This window comes from Molossus molossus, unplaced genomic scaffold (genome assembly GCF_014108415.1).
Source record: "Molossus molossus isolate mMolMol1 unplaced genomic scaffold, mMolMol1.p scaffold_m16_p_20, whole genome shotgun sequence".
Lineage (NCBI taxonomy): Eukaryota > Metazoa > Chordata > Mammalia > Chiroptera > Molossidae > Molossus > Molossus molossus.
In genome coordinates this window covers 54,411,837-54,426,455 of record NW_023425356.1, presented here as the reverse complement: position 1 = coordinate 54,426,455, position 14,619 = coordinate 54,411,837, and the positions used below count along the sequence as shown (strand labels likewise).

At 57.0% G+C, this 14,619-nt stretch overlaps 1 protein-coding gene across 3 annotated transcripts; it reads right to left on the bottom strand.

Moving 5' to 3' along the window:
• Positions 1 to 243: 243 nt before the first annotated feature.
• ARHGAP30 (Rho GTPase activating protein 30) lies at positions 244 to 14,359 on the bottom strand. Of its 3 annotated transcripts, none has more exons than XM_036272190.1 (12): positions 13,933 to 14,359; positions 9,532 to 9,634; positions 7,647 to 7,787; positions 7,081 to 7,163; positions 6,819 to 6,926; positions 6,103 to 6,230; positions 5,471 to 5,642; positions 5,292 to 5,395; positions 5,138 to 5,215; positions 4,181 to 4,576; positions 2,832 to 3,097; positions 244 to 2,744 (listed from the first exon to the last, which is right to left on the bottom strand). In XM_036272190.1, the coding sequence occupies exons 5-12, from the start codon at positions 6,908 to 6,910 to the stop codon at positions 1,119 to 1,121; spliced, it is 2,862 nt and encodes a 953-aa protein (XP_036128083.1). In that variant the 5' UTR covers positions 6,911 to 6,926; positions 7,081 to 7,163; positions 7,647 to 7,787; positions 9,532 to 9,634; positions 13,933 to 14,359; the 3' UTR covers positions 244 to 1,118. The 3 variants fall into 3 exon arrangements, with proteins under 3 accessions (XP_036128083.1, XP_036128082.1, XP_036128081.1); XM_036272189.1 differs by having other exon boundaries at positions 246 to 2,744; positions 3,003 to 3,097; positions 7,647 to 7,791; positions 13,933 to 14,320; XM_036272188.1 differs by having other exon boundaries at positions 246 to 2,744; positions 7,647 to 7,791; positions 13,933 to 14,047.
• Between the last annotated feature and the right edge of the window lie 260 nt (positions 14,360 to 14,619).

Sequence of the window (14,619 nt, the reverse complement as noted above, 5' to 3'; positions counted from 1 at the left end):
GGGGAGGCGGCGCCTCGGCCTCACTGCGCCCGGGCACGCCTCTGTCGGCGTCGGCGGCCGCTCGGCCGGAGCCCCGAGGCCCGTGTGCGAGCGGGGCCCCGGCGCCTCCGCCGGCCTTGGCGTCACCCGTCTGGGCCTCGGCCGCCGTGGGCGACAGCGCCGCCTCTCAGGTCGCAGGGGGACGAGGCCGCACGGAGGCCCGTGGCGAGCAGCCCCTGCTGGTCCGCGAGGACGTTACGACGCGGACGTTTCTCGTCCCCATTTCCCGACCCAGCTCCGGTTTCTGGCCGCAGGTCTCCATGACCACCACGGGGGACGAGCGCCGGACCGCAGAAAGCCCGACGTGGCGCTCTGATGCCGGCCACCCAAGCCTTGAATGAGAACAATGCAACTGCACACTGTTTCCGTGTGAAAACACAGCTTTACTGTCCGCAGAGCCGCCCACGGCCTGAGCGACGCCATTCTCCTTCCTGAAAGACGAGGAAGGCGCTCCGAAGGGAACAAGAAGCAAGAGAGATGTGTCGGGGACCCGTCTTCCTTGAGGTGGTGGGAGGCCGCGGGTGGAGGAGCTGGAAAGGGAGCCAGTTCCTCCAACCAACACCGAGGTCACAAAGTGCTTCAGGGCCTGTGACTCGACCTGGGCCAGGAGGTAGATGAGGGCCCGAGAACAGCACGAGGACGGGCGCCTCCAGGAGTGCTTGAGTGTGATAGGCCCCCACCTGGCCCTGGCCCCCCTCCACCCTGGGGGCTTCCAGAAGAGAAGTCCACAGCCTCCGAGGAGGACAGACACTTGGCCGGAGTTCCCCTTCATTCTTCACGTTGAGGAATCTCTAAGTTTCCTGCCTACTCTTTGTTCCCTTGGCCAATGACCTCACTCCCTAGGAACAGGCTCTTGGTGGCTTTCTTGGGAATCTCCTAGGGGATAAGTGTTTTGTGTCTGAAACAAGTTCAGGTAAACCAACCAAGACAGGGCTTCCCACAGTCAGAAAGAAGCTGGAGGGCCAGAGCCTGTGGAGTTGGACACTACAGCTGCTCTGGCTGCAGAAGACACAGCTAGTCAGGGACCCCAGAGATGGGAGACAACTTACTGTCCCCTTTGCCCAGTGCTCTGGTCCTAATCATAGTCCCTCACCTTTTCCAGGGGTAGCCTGTGTTTCAAATGCATAGGTTCGGCGCTGTGGAGGCATAAGGGGGTCAGGGGGCTGGGGTTCTCTGGGGGGCAGACTGAACCGACTCCGTGGTTCAGACCCTTCTGTGCCTTCAGGTGGGAGCTCTAGACAGCTGAGTGGCCGGGGGGAAAGGGCAGGGATCATGCTACAGGGAGAGGTTCTGCGGATGAGGCTATAGTCCTCGCCCCCAGTACAGGTCTGGGTCCGCCGAACTCCCTGAGCCTCAGTTCTCTGACGGTCCCTGGCCAGGGCCACAGCAGCATCAAAGGAAAGACTGCCCCCATTCCTCCAAGAGGAGCGGGCGGCTCGGGCCCCCCAAGCCCTTTCCCCAGGAGTCCCATCAAGCCGGCCAGGCCGTGGACATGGGTTTGCAGGTGCAACATGGATCTTGCTACACATTGCACTGGGCATCTTGGCAAACTGTGGCTTAGGGGGCACCACTGGCACAGAGCGGACCTGTTGGACCTGAACCAAGGTGGAGGCCAGGCGCATGCCCACACCACCAGCTGAGCTAAGGGGACAGGGGCACAAATTGCAGCCCTCTAGACTGGGCTGCCCCTCAGACTCCATCTCCTCTGGCGGGGGTGGCTGTGGGGCTGCCTGTTCTGTCTCAGAGGACTGGTTATTGCTCCCTTTGGCACTGTCCACCTCCAGGGACACTACATATGACCCTTCTAGGAGGAATCCCCCTGCTAAATGGTCACCTCCACCCCTCTGCTCTCCCTCCGCTTCTCCATCCCCACTTCCCCTTGCCTTGCTGACTTCCCCCGCTTCTCCTCCAGCGGCTGCTTCTGCTCTTCCGTCTTCACCGTCTCCTTGGTATTCTCTTGCCTCTTGGTCTCTGTTCTCCCTCTGTCGTTTGACTTTATCCTCATCCTCTCTGCCTCCCTCAGCCTCTGGTATGTGTACTTCCCAGCTCTCCTCAGCAGCGTGCTTTTCCTGGACACCACGCTCTAGGTCCCTTCCAGCTTCTACCCGGGCTTCTCCTTCCTCAGCCTCTTCCTGTCTTTCAGTCTTTATTTTCTTCTTGTCTTCACACTGCTCTGCTCCTGTTTTCTCCACACCCTTATCTTCCTCCATATTGTCATCCTTCTGCTGACCTTTAGACTCCTCTTCTTTGGCCACTGTCTCTTCCCCATTCCCTTCTCTCAAACCTACCATCATCTCTTGGCTTACCCCAGCCTCTCTACCTTCCTCACCTGCCTCTCCAGCCTCCGCCTTGCTCTCTAAACTCCCCTCAGCCTCCTCCCTGATGTCCCATCTGCTACCAGGCTCAGCCACCTTGTCCTCCTCAACTTCCCAGCATGCCTGCACCCCCTCAGCCTGTCCTGGATCCTGTCCTCCACATCCTGCTGCCTCTTCCTCCAGACTGCCTGGACCCTCCCCGGCCAAGAGCCTGGGGCTAAGAGGACTTAGGTCATCGTAGGCGCTCAGGAAGACTTCTTCCCCATATTCCTCCTCTGCTTCAGGCATGGGGACAGCAGACTCTGGGGAACAGCAGCTGGGAGCCAGGACAAACTGTGCCTCATCCAGAGACAGGTCATCCAGGGGTGGCTCCACTGAGAACTCCTCCACCTGCAGGCACAACACTGACTCAGGACCAGGTGGTCCTGTCTCCCCTCTAGATTCCTCACCTCCCCCAAACCCAGCACAACTCCTTACCTGAGGCCCAACTCCCAGGAGCTCCTCCAGGTAGCCTATCCCAGGGTCGTCCTCCCCAGGGGAGAAGGCTGCTCCTGCTGCTCCTGCCTTGGCCACCTCCCCATCCTCTGCCCCCACCCACTCGGGCTCTGAGCTGCTTGAGTCCTCTAGGAAAGAGAAGGAATCCTGCACCTCCTGGGACAGGCAGTCCTCCAGGGCAGAGGCCACATCCGCTGGGCCTGAGTCAGCCAGTGAGCCTGGAGCTGGACTTTCCTCCGACTTCTCATCTGTTGGAAGAGATGTAGTCTCAGGAATGCAAGGGCAAGGCAGCCCCGACTCTTCCCAGTGCGGGTCTTCCCAGCATTGCTGCAGCGGGGGCCCCAGTGCTTCCCACCCAGACCCCCACGTGACTGATCCTTTCCGACCAACATTCCAACTTTATTGGGTTCCTACCAGGTGCCAAACACCATGCTGTACATTTTATGCTTCCCCACAAAAGACCCTGTAACAAAGGGCATGTGTCTCCATTTTACATGTGAGGAAACGGAGACTGTGAGAGGGCCAACAGTTTGTCCGGAACGAGCAGCTCAGACAAATCTCGCCCCACATGGACCGCGTGGCCACATCCTGAACCCACACCTATGCTGCCAGCACGTCTCATCAGTGGCACTGCGGGGACCAGAGTGCAGAGCAGAACTCAGCTCCCAGCTCTGCCACCTCCTGCTTGTGCTCCGGCTGGACAGGAGGACAATGGTGCGAAGACCATGAGAGATGAAACCAACACCTGCAGTGTCCTCAGCAGCACTTGGCACGTGACAACCCATCAACAGGGGTTAGCTATTTTTTTTTATCCTCACCCGAGGATATTTTTCCATTTTTTGTTCAGGTAGAGTGGGAGGGAGAGAGAGGAACAGAGAGAGAGAGAAACATCGATGTGAAAGGGACACATCGAGTGGCTGCCTCCCACCCGGCCAACCAGGGCCAGGGACAAACTGCAATCGAGGTACGTGCCCTTAGGGGGCACCAAACCCGGGTCTCTCTGGACCGCAGGCCGATGCTCCAACCGCTGAGCCAAACCGGCCAAGGCCAGGTGTTAGCTATTACTTGGTGTTAACGGCATGGCTCACTGCTGTCATCTAGTATATACTCCCACCTTGCACTTAGTAACCGTGCCTTATATGTCCTTGGGTATATGAGAGATCCTCTCCACGGATTTCATTCAAGTTGATATTACTGGCTTCCCCCAACCTTGAACCAGGGGGACAACTGAAGGTAACCACCCAAAGCCCACGGGCTGAGTCCTCTGCCCTCCCCAGCATCTGATCTTCAGCCTCAAGTTCTGTTCCCCACTCCCAGTCCTGGGCACTCACCTGGGGGACCGGGACCGGGACCAGGGCCAGGGCCGGAGGCAGGGCTTGGTCGGGGCTGTAGGGCAGGGCACTCCAGGCCACGGGTGAGCCTGGCCAAGGAGACGTTGGAGATGATGTTTGGCGGCACGTTGAGAATAGAGGTGATATGTAGTGGGAGGTTGACGTTGTATGGGTCTGAGATGTGGACACCAGCGCAGCGCTCTGCTCGGTTGCCACCCCCAGCACGGATTGCTGACCGCCCTGCTCGTGGTGTTCCTGGCTCAGAGTTCGTGCTGCCTGGGGCCCCTGCCTCTGGCTCTGGTTCACCCTCTGCTGCCTCCACAGAATCATTCTCCAAGCTCTCAGGCATCAGTGGACTTGGCCGGGGGCTGCTGGGTGCCAGCAATCCCTCTGGCTCTGTGGAGGAGAGGTAGGAGTAGTAGTCAGCTGCCAGGGCTCTTCAGGGATGCTCTGGGACAGGGAATGGAACAGGACAGAAAGCTCCCTGCCTCCTCGAGCCTGAGAGGACAGCCTGGCAGGTACCAAGGCCAGCATCCTCTGGCCACCACAGCAACCCTTCCACAGCCAGCAGGTCACAGGTCACCCACCCACACATGCCCAGGGGCCCCTCCCTCCCTGCAGAAGCTGTCACCAGCCATCACTACCCCCACCACACAAGCACTGTCCCTGTGTGCCCTCGTGGAGACCCACAGAGGAGATGCACACTCACCGTGAAGCTGGTGCCCAGCCTTAGGGCTGCTATGTGATAGGTGCTCACGAGCTCATCACGTAGCTTTTAAATCCATGCGTACAGCTGGCTACAGGCACACACACAAATGCACGTGCACAGTCTTGTTCAAATACTGTTACTCCCTTACGGACACACTCACAGGTGTGGTTCCACATATAGAGGGTCACAGGCCGCTGTTAGCACTGCAGCGCACACACGCACTCACGCCGGTGCACACCTGCACTCACCGTCACTGGCCCCCGCTGCAGCACTCAGTGAGTCCATGCTCTTGGCTGGCCGCAGTGTCCCCTTATCGGACTTGTCCTCTGCAAGACGGGTGTGTGTAGGGTCAGGGCCTGGCACACCCACACTGGAGTTCCCCCTATGTCGCCCCAAACTTACCTCTGTCCTCAGCCCCCCGTGGGAATTTACGCTTGGTCTCATGGCCAGAGCGACCCAGATTGAAGATAGATCTCCATTTCCTGACCTTCAGAGACCCTTTCCTCCTGGGGGGAATGGAGAAGTCAGAGGTAGGGCTGCAGGTCAGCGCAGGGGAGGGGAACCCAGGAGGGCCGCCTTGCCTGTGCTCTGTGATCTCAATGATGGTGTGATAGGGCCGAATCTGGGGGGGTCCATCGCCAGCCTGTAGGACACTAGGCAGGTGGTAGGGCAGGGATCTTGGCATAAGGTCCTCCGTGTTGCCCGATATCCGGACCCCTGGGAGCGATCGCCATCCACTCTCCAGCTCACCACCTAGGAAGAGGAGAGCAGTTGCCAGCCATGAACAGAAAAGAGAGGGCTCCAGGCACCCAGCTCCTCATTGTACTGCCCACTCACCAACTAGGGGTGTACCCAGGGGGCCCTTGTCTAGCTCCTCAAGATGGGGTGAGTCCTCAGGGACAGAGAGGACCAGGAGATCCCAGCTTATGGGCCTGGTGGGCTGGGTGACAAGGAGCAGCCACTAGTCCCAAGAGCCAGAGTGGCAATCAGAGATGGAGCTCTGCCCTGCACTGAGAAGGAGCGGCCTGCTCAGTCCTGACTGTGCCATGGCCTCTCCGGGTCTTCTCCGTGAGGCTGTCGGCAACGCTTCCCTATGAGACTCCGCTTTCTCGTCTGCAAAATGGGAGACTGAACTAGATGACACGTGAGGCCTTCTATAACTGGCGGGCCTCCCCAGACACAGTGCTGTACGCTGGGCAGGAAGGTCACTCACCATAGAGGGCAGCACCCCCGAAGAGCCGGTCCACATGCGTGAGGATGAACTCCACCACGATGGACTGCACCCGCACCTCCATGAAGGCTGCTGTCCCGTTGAAGCCTGAGGCCTCTATGTCCTTAGACCTGTGTGGGTGTGGCGTTATTCTCACCCAGTCCCACTACACTTCCTTATCCGAATTCTCCCCAAAAGTACCTTCTACATCTTCCCCTGCATGACCGTGACCCCATCTCCACCTCTTAAACCATATGTATAATTCAAGTCTCAAATGCCGTTTCCTCCAGGAAGCCTTCCTGGACGCCCTCCACTTCCTTTGCACACCAGGAGACTCGTTTATAACGCATGTCTGGATTTCTCATAGACCACCTTCCACCACAAGGAGTGATTAACAGGCCAGTTCTCCAATAGACTGCAAGACATTTGCTCAACAAACACTTGACAAGGACCCATCCAGTTCCAGTCCCTGAGCTCAGTGATATACAGTAAGGAGACACAAAGGCCCTGTCCTCAGGGACTTGACTTGAGCTCAGAGAAGTCGTTGAAGGGGCTCACCCCTCCCACTCAGTGTGATCATGAAGCTTCCTGTGTCTCACTGGGTACGTGAGACCCCTAGTCCCCTCTACAGTGCACCCACACAGCCACCCCCTCCTGCAGCCCCCTGCTGGGGGCAGGCTCTGCCAGTCCCCACATGCTGCTCACACACACACACACACCTCAGCAGGTTGGGGGCCCACACGATGGCCAGGTTGCGGGCATGCATGTTGGTCTGGGCACTGAACGAGGCCATATGTACCAAGTGGCGCATGAGGAATTCCAGGGTCCTGCAGAGAGGGGTACCAGGGGTCAGGGTCACACAGGGGTCACAGGGCAGGAGTAGGGCTTGGGACTGGGAACTGAGAAAGGTCAAGGCCCAGGCGGAGGGAGTCTGGGCGGTGCAGGGAGCCAGGACCGAGGGTGGGGAGGAAGCCCACACACCTGTAGTTGGGGACAGGGAGTTCTCGAAGCACCTCTAGGATCTTGACCAAGCGCTCGGGCTCCAGTTGCACCGCCACGGCCTCCTGATTGTGGGGAGGATTCCAGAAGCAGGAGTCAGTGACCCAGCCTGACCTGCTTCCTCCCCGGATCTCTGAGGCAAACTCCAAGAAACAACTGTGCTACCCCACACCGCCCCTGAGCCAGATCTAAGGAGCACAGTGATGGCAGGGACAGATCAGAATCCGGGACCTACAGACCTACAGCTGAATCTCAGCTGTGTCACTTAAGAGCTTTGTGACCCTGAGCAATGCACTGTCACTCTGCCTCAGCGTCCTCTGTCGGTACCACTCTGGTACTGGAACGCATCCATGCCCCCCCTCCCGCGTTGCCCAGCAGCCCTGGTGGTGTTCAAAAGTGCCCAGGAGGACCTCACCCGCCCAGCATAGCCGGTGTGGGTTGGATGGCACGGCCCTGCTGCTCAGGGTCTCCAAGTGCTCTCATGCTCAATAAACAAAACCAGAGCAGCTACCCCTCCGCCTCCCTGCCGCCCCAGCCTCTCAACTCACAGCAAACTTGTCATAGAGCCGGTAGGTGAGCAGGGGGTCCGGCAGTTCTCTGAAGTAGGCCTTGCACAGGGAGGACACGCAGTGGATGTCCTGCAGGTACACCTCACGCCGCAGGTCTGGCTTCCGCTCTGCCTCGAACTCCTGCCTGGGGAGGTGCAGAGTGGTCAGGAGAGCTGGGGTGGGAGACACGTGGGAGCTGCAGCAAGGCTCCAGCAGGGCTGCGGCCGACATGCATGTCGACTCAGGGCGGGTGTGCGGAGGGGGATGGACCACGCGTGGGCCAGGATCCATGCCGGGGACCTAGCCGCAGGTGCGGCAGCGGGGGGGTGGGGTCAGTACAGCCTGAACGTGTTCCTGGGCACACACAAAGATGGGAGTGTCAGTCTTCCAAACCTTGGCTGTGACACCAAAAGCATCCAAAGAGAAAATAAATTGAACATCCAAATTATAAACGTCCGTGTGTCAAAAGACACTATCGAGAAAGTGAAGAGAACCCACAGAATGGAAGAAAGTATTTGAAAATCACAGTTGATAACTGTCTAATATCCAGACTATAAAGAATTCTTACAATTCAAGAGAAACAAATAACCCAATTTAAAACTGAATGAAAGGCCCTGGCCAGTTTGACTCAGTGGTTAGCGTGTTGGGCTGCAGATCAAAGGGTCGCAGGTTTGATTCCCGATCAAGGGTGCATACCTGGGCTGCAGCCGGCCCTGGTGAGGGTCACACAGGAGGCAGCCAATCGATGTGTGTGTGTGTGTCTCTCTCTCTCTCCATCCCTCCCTCCTTCCACTCTCTCTAATATAATCAATGGAAAAAATATCCTTGTCCTTGGGTAAGGGTTAACAACAACAACAAAAAGATGGTCAAACATTAACTATTAGAGAAATGCAAATACAGATGAAATCTCACTCCACACCCACTAGGGTGGCTATAACGAGAAAGGCAGAGTGACCAGGGCGGGCAGGGAGGTGTAGAAATAGGAGCCCTTGTACATCCCTGGTGGGAATGACGCAAATGCTGTGGAAAACGTTTGCCGGTTTCTTTAAAAGTTCTGCACAGCGTCGCAGTTGACCCAGCAAGTCCTCCTGTGTGCTCCGGAGAACTGCAGGCCGTGTCAGCACAGACCATGTGCTTGGGTGTGGACGGCACGGTCACTCAAACAGCCTACAGGTGGAAACAAGCCAAGTGGCCACTGACTGATTCGGGAATAAACTGAATGTGGTCGAGCCACAGCATGGAATATCGTTCAGCCGTGAAAACGGAACATGGAGAACTGTGCACGGACAACCCGCATGCACCCTGGAAACGTGCCGAGTGAGAGAAACACGCAGGTGCTACAATCATGTTACAGTTACAATATGTTACAATCATATTACAGTTGTGTGAAATGGTCAGGATAGGAAAACCCGTGCAGACAAAAGTAGACTAGTGTTGCCAGGGGCTGGGGGAGAGGGATGTGGAGTGACTGCTGTTGGGTGTGATAGAATGTTCTGGAATTAGTGGTGATTGCTGCACAACCTGTAAATATACTAAAAACCACCCAAATGTACATTTTTAAATGGTGAATTTTATGGTGTAAAAATTCTATCTATATTTTTGAAAAGCTGTGTGGGTGTGTATGGGTGTGTGTGGGAGTGGAGGGGTGTGTGTGCGTGTGTGAGTATATGTGTCCTGTGTGCACACGCATGTGTGCACGTGCGTGCGTATGTGTGTGCACCCTAGCCTCGGGGAAGGAGTACATGGTCTCAATCTCTCCTAAGCTGACTCTGGAGTTCTTCCCTTAGACAGTGCCTGCACTCTGTGTTTCCTTCTGCCCACCTCCCCTCACCCCTATTCCCCTGGCCTCTGGGCTCCCAAGCCCCTCCCAAACTGCCTGACTCACCGGAGCTTCTGGATGTTGGAGGAGACCCCCGAGAGGCGGTAGATCCCATCCACCACTCCGTACTCCTCCACAAACTCTGCACAGCTCCTGAGCACCTGGGGCACTGGGACGAGAAGGGGAAGACACAGAGAAGTCAGGACACCTGGGCGGTCAGATGGGAGCATCACGGAAGGGGGTTTGGGGAGATTGAGGGCAACATCCATGGAACACAACTTGTCAGAAATATTCTCACAGGACATCAGCTCCAACCTACCAGCTTCCCTGCAGTCTCTCTGCCCACGGGACCTAGAGTCTCAGCATAAACACCCAGGGAGGGGAACCGATTGTCTCTCCAGGCTTCCCACTCCGTCAGAAAGCTCTGCCTTTATGGAACTGAAATCTCTCTCTGTAATTACTACGTGCTACTCTGGAAGTTTTAAAGGGGCTGCAATCTGGTTGGAAGTATTATATAAACGCACTTCCAAGACCACTCTTTACCCTGAGTTCCAACCCAAATGGAGCAGGACTGATGGCGACAGTTATGAAATACGCCCTCCGGTAAGCAAATGCATGGGGATTAGTTCTGTCAGAGGCAGGTACACAAAACACTGACAGACCTTCAAATATGTCAGTTCGGGACAGAAGCACCTATGTGCCGAGCACTGTGCATTACATTTTCTAGTCCCCATTTTACGGATAGGAAAACTGAGACGCAAAGCCCAGTGTCACTCAGTTAGAGCCACGATGAATCCCAAAAGCTCAAAAGGCTGCATTAAGTCTCCCCACCCCGGCCCCTCCTCTGTTACTGGACTGGAGGTGCCTGAAGGACAAGATGCAAGTGTAACCCATCTTGATAGTCCTCGTGCTATCTGACCTGGTGTCTCATACCTGGGAAACCCCAAAACCCAGTGATGAACCCAACTCCACCATTCACTGCTTTAAAGCCCTTGTTATATACACACCCTGCTCCACCTCAGTCTCCATCGCTTACCTTACAGATACGCAATAAAATATAGACTCCTCAGCATGGTACATAAGACCCTTCTCAAGTCAGGTCCGAGCTGCCATTTCAGCCGTAGTGCCGGCAGATTACCCAACAAACCCTGTGACCCAGCCCTTTGCCACTCCATGAACAAGACATGGTACCATGTCCTTCCCTTGCCTGCAAATTTCCTCCCCTCTGATTCTGCCTGGTGAACTCCTATGCATTCTTCAAAACACACCGCAAGCATCACCTCCGATTCTGAACCCTTTGGTCATCTCTGTGTTATAGCTTCCACAGTCCTTTCTTCATGCCTGCATTATAGCACTGACTGCCACTTGTAATGATCAGTTTCTTTTGTATCTATACCTTTGAGTAGTAACATCCTCCCCCACAGCACAGTGTTGAAACATAGCATATGCTCAGTAAATGTTTTTTGAATGACTCAATTAACTACCAATCAGTTATGAGAATCAGTGGCATCTCTTGGAGACTTAAAACAGAAGAAAGCTGGTGACTGAGCCAGCAGCGCCCACAGGCCAGCGTAAGAAAATCTGTGTGTCTTAAGCCACCTGCTTTTCTCTGCTGCGGGCAGGCGTTGGGAGGCTGGCACCTGGGTGCTGCTCTCCACTTCAGTCACCAGGAAGCAGCCCCTCCAGAGCCAGGCAGAGGCTGATGCGCATTTCTGAGCACTGAGCGCACTTTTCCTCCTGTTTTCCCTCCACACGGTCCCTTCAGGCATGTGCTCTTTTCCTACAGTTTTGGGTTTTGAAAGTCATCCATTCCAAGTTCTTTGTGGAGTTAAGTAAGATAGAAACCGAGAATGAAGGATATGATAAATCCATCAACTACAATTTTAAACCCTTCGTATATGACCTGGCGTCCACACCCTTTGCCTCCTGCACCCTAGAGCCAGGACTTGGGTGAAGCCAGATGGGTACTGAGGGTGCAGGAGCGGAGGCAGCTCACCCTGAGGGCTGTCAAAGGGCCAGCTGTGCACGCACATGGCCTTGGGAGTGCGAGGGTCCTCAACTGTCGCACCCTGCTCACCTCTCTTGCCTCGACGTAGTCCAGGCCCTGGTTCACCATCCACCCATGCGGGACCTGTGCCCGTTGGCAAGGGTCTCCTGACCTTGGGTTCCCAGCACTAAATGCAGAGATGATGGGGTGGGTTCTCCTTGTTAAAACTGCTCTGCTCTCGGGGGCCGAATGATACACCCACATTTTTGGCTACCACATGTCTCATAACTAGCCAAAACCCCAGGTCCTTTTCACAGGAACTGCAACCAAGCAGACGGACCTTCCCAAGAGAGTCTGAACCTCCAGAGAAAGCCCTTAAAGAAGGAGCCTAGAGCCCTGGCTGGTTTGGCTCAGCAGTTAGAGCGTCGGCCTGCGTTCCGGAGAGACCCGGGTTCAGTTCCTGCTAAGGGCATGTACCTCGATTGCAGTTTGTCCCCGGCCCTGTTTGGTCATGCAGGTGGCAGCCACTCGATGTGTCCCTTTCACGTCGATGTTTCTCTCTCTCTCTCTCTCTCTCTCTCTCTCTCTCTCTCTCTCTCTCTCTCTTCTCTCTCCCTCCCACTCTATCTGTACAAAAAATGGAAAGATGTCCTCGGGTGAGGATAAAAAATAAATTAAAAAAAAGAAGGAGCCTAGAGAGTCAGAGCCACGGAGGAAATGGGTCAAGGAGGTCGGGGAAGAGAGGACGAGGCCAGACGAATGGAGCAGCTGAAGAGCTAGAGATCAGAGAGATGGGGTCAGAGGTCAAAGGACAGACTAGGTAGGGGTGGCAGAGTCAAAGGGATGGGGCGGTCATGGAGGAGGGCCTTGAGAATCAGAAATCTGAACAAGGCATCAAAAGAGATCAAGATCAGGAAAAGAAAGAACTCAAGACGTGTAGGGCTTGGGAAGAAAGAGACCTGCCTGGGGCAAAGAGCCGGGAGGAGATGCTAGGATGAGGGTGCAGACTTCCAAAACAGTTAACCAGAAACAGGCCTCCACCGGCCAGGACTTTCCCTGCTGCTGGGTCTTGGTTAGCGAGCAGCCATCGCCAGCCCCTGCCCTTCCGCTTCCACTGTCTGTGCCAGGAGAGAGGGCGTCGCTGCCACTCTGGTGCCCAGGATCACTTCTCCTGTGGGCTCAGCTGAGGCTCTGCTGAGGGGGTCGGGGTGCTTCTCTCACCCTCTGGGATGCACTGAGATCAGGACCTAGCAACCAGATGTCTGTTCTTCCGGAGAACATGCCCTCACCTCCTGGAAATGCAGACAGAGGCTCACAGGAGCGGGCCTGGGCTGGATGGGGTCAGGGTCTCCCCAGGGGCGGCGGGGCCACAAGGAAGGGTGGCACCAGGATGAAGAGGAGGCACTGGGTTTGCAGAGAGCGGGGGAGGGACGTCAGCTGCACTCAGTCCTGTGCCCTGTCCCAGAGCCTCCTTCTCCGGAGAACTCCCTGGGCCGTGCTTCGCTCTGAGAGGAGCAGAGAAGCTCCACACTCTGCCTTGGGGCCTGGACTTTCCCTCAGCCGAGCCCAGTGGGGATGGAGGCTCTGGGGGAGGAGAAAAGGGGAAGAAGGTGTCTGGGGATGCTGGGCGGACCCTGAGCAGGAAATGAGCAGGAACCACCATGGCCCTCCCTGTGCTGCAGGGGCCACAACCCAGAGCAGAGGACAAAGAGGAAATGACAGATTGGGGTGGGGTGGGGGTGGGGGAAGAACAGGCCCTTCTCTGGGAGGAGCTGGATGTGCCCAAAACAAGTCGGGCTGGGCAGCCGGGACACCTGTGCTAAATTTCAATCAGCCGCAGAAGCGCATTTGAGTCGCTGCTCTGTGTGAGCTCAGAGGGAGTGAAGGGGGTGATGTCCCCAAACAGGTGATCTCTCTGATTCCGTTCCCTGCCAAGCCCTCTCCATGGTCACTCAGGGAGGAAGCTGCTGAGCTCCCTGGAGGTCCCCGCACCACCCTCCTTTTGCCCTTTACCCCATCTTCAAACCAGGCCATAAGCCACTTTCATTCTCCAGTGTTCCCCATGCCAACAGCTCCTCCCTTGCCCTCCACTTCGGACTGGTTTCTCCTTTGCACAGAGAGCAGAATCAGAGAATGGGGAGGGGCTGACCCCGCCCGGAACCATCACCTGTGGGCCAGCCAGGCTGCCAAGGGCCACCGCTGGACCTCATCCCGGCCCCCTCCTGCCCCAGGGGCCCTCTGCCCCTAATGCCTTCGGGCTCTCCGAGGCCCTTGTTCTGTCCTCTTTCATTCAGACCCAAGGGCCCGCCATGGCCCCTCAGCCCCCTGTCCTGCCCCATCCTCACACAGCTGCTCTGCCTTCCTCCCACGCACCTTCCCTGCCTTGCTCAGCCTCCTGGGCGGCACCACCGTCCCCGCGAGCACCTCAGCGTGGCTGGAGAAACCCTGCCTCCCGGCCCCGCAGCCCGGGGCCTCCTTACCCTCCTGGCCTGAGTGCTGCAGGTGCTCCTGAAGGTCACACCCAAACACCCGCTCCTTCCAGCTGCCCTTCTTCTTTCCTTTCTGCCGCGCCTTCATGGCGGACCCGGGCCTCTGGTCCAGCCCTCTGTCCCAGAACCTTTGGCCTACCGGTCCCCCATGAAATCCCAAGCCAGCCTCTGGGCTTGGCCCAGCCCCCGGGGGCAGGGCTCCGAACTAGGGGTGGAGGGTGGTCTGGGCAATAGGCAGCAGCTCCTGCCTCCGGGGCTCCGGCCGCCCTCCGGAAGTGGCTGGCAGGAGGAAGCTCGGGACCGTGGCACGAAGCTGCGTCTCGTGGCCGACCTGGCGCTTGCCCCTCTCGCCTGCTCAGGCCTGGGAGGGCAGGAAGCAGTGCAGCGCCCCAAACCCGCTTCCTGTTAGAGCATCTTTGCAACCACAGGGGCTGGGTGGGGGAGGTAGCTGACATTCACATCCTCGCCGTGGCTGGGCTTTGCTCATTGGTCAAGGGGAGGTGATGTCAGAGCTCTGGGGTGAGCAGGTGATGACACTCCTGGAGGCCTGGGTTCTGGGGTCCGAGGTGCAGACCCAAGGCTGGCCCCGGAACAAGGCAGCTCAGAGCTGTGCCAAGCGCACCCAGGAGGAAGGACACCGGGCCTGGCCCAAGAGGACTTCCTGAGCCTCCATTTTCA

What these genes read in the sequence shown, in the direction of transcription:
- ARHGAP30 (XM_036272188.1), bottom strand. Translation starts at nt 14,029, where the DNA reads ATGAAGGCGCGGCAGAAAGGAAAGAAGAAGGGCAGCTGGAAGGAGCGG. An exon ending in GCAGCACTCAGGCCAGGAGG is followed by an intron (nt 9,635 to 13,932) that starts GTAAGGAGGCCC and finishes TTCTCGTCCCAG; the next exon opens with TGCCCCAGGTGCTCAGGAGC. An exon ending in CTCCCTGTCCCCAACTACAG is followed by an intron (nt 6,927 to 7,080) that starts GTGTGTGGGCTT and finishes CCCTCTCTGCAG; the next exon opens with GACCCTGGAATTCCTCATGC.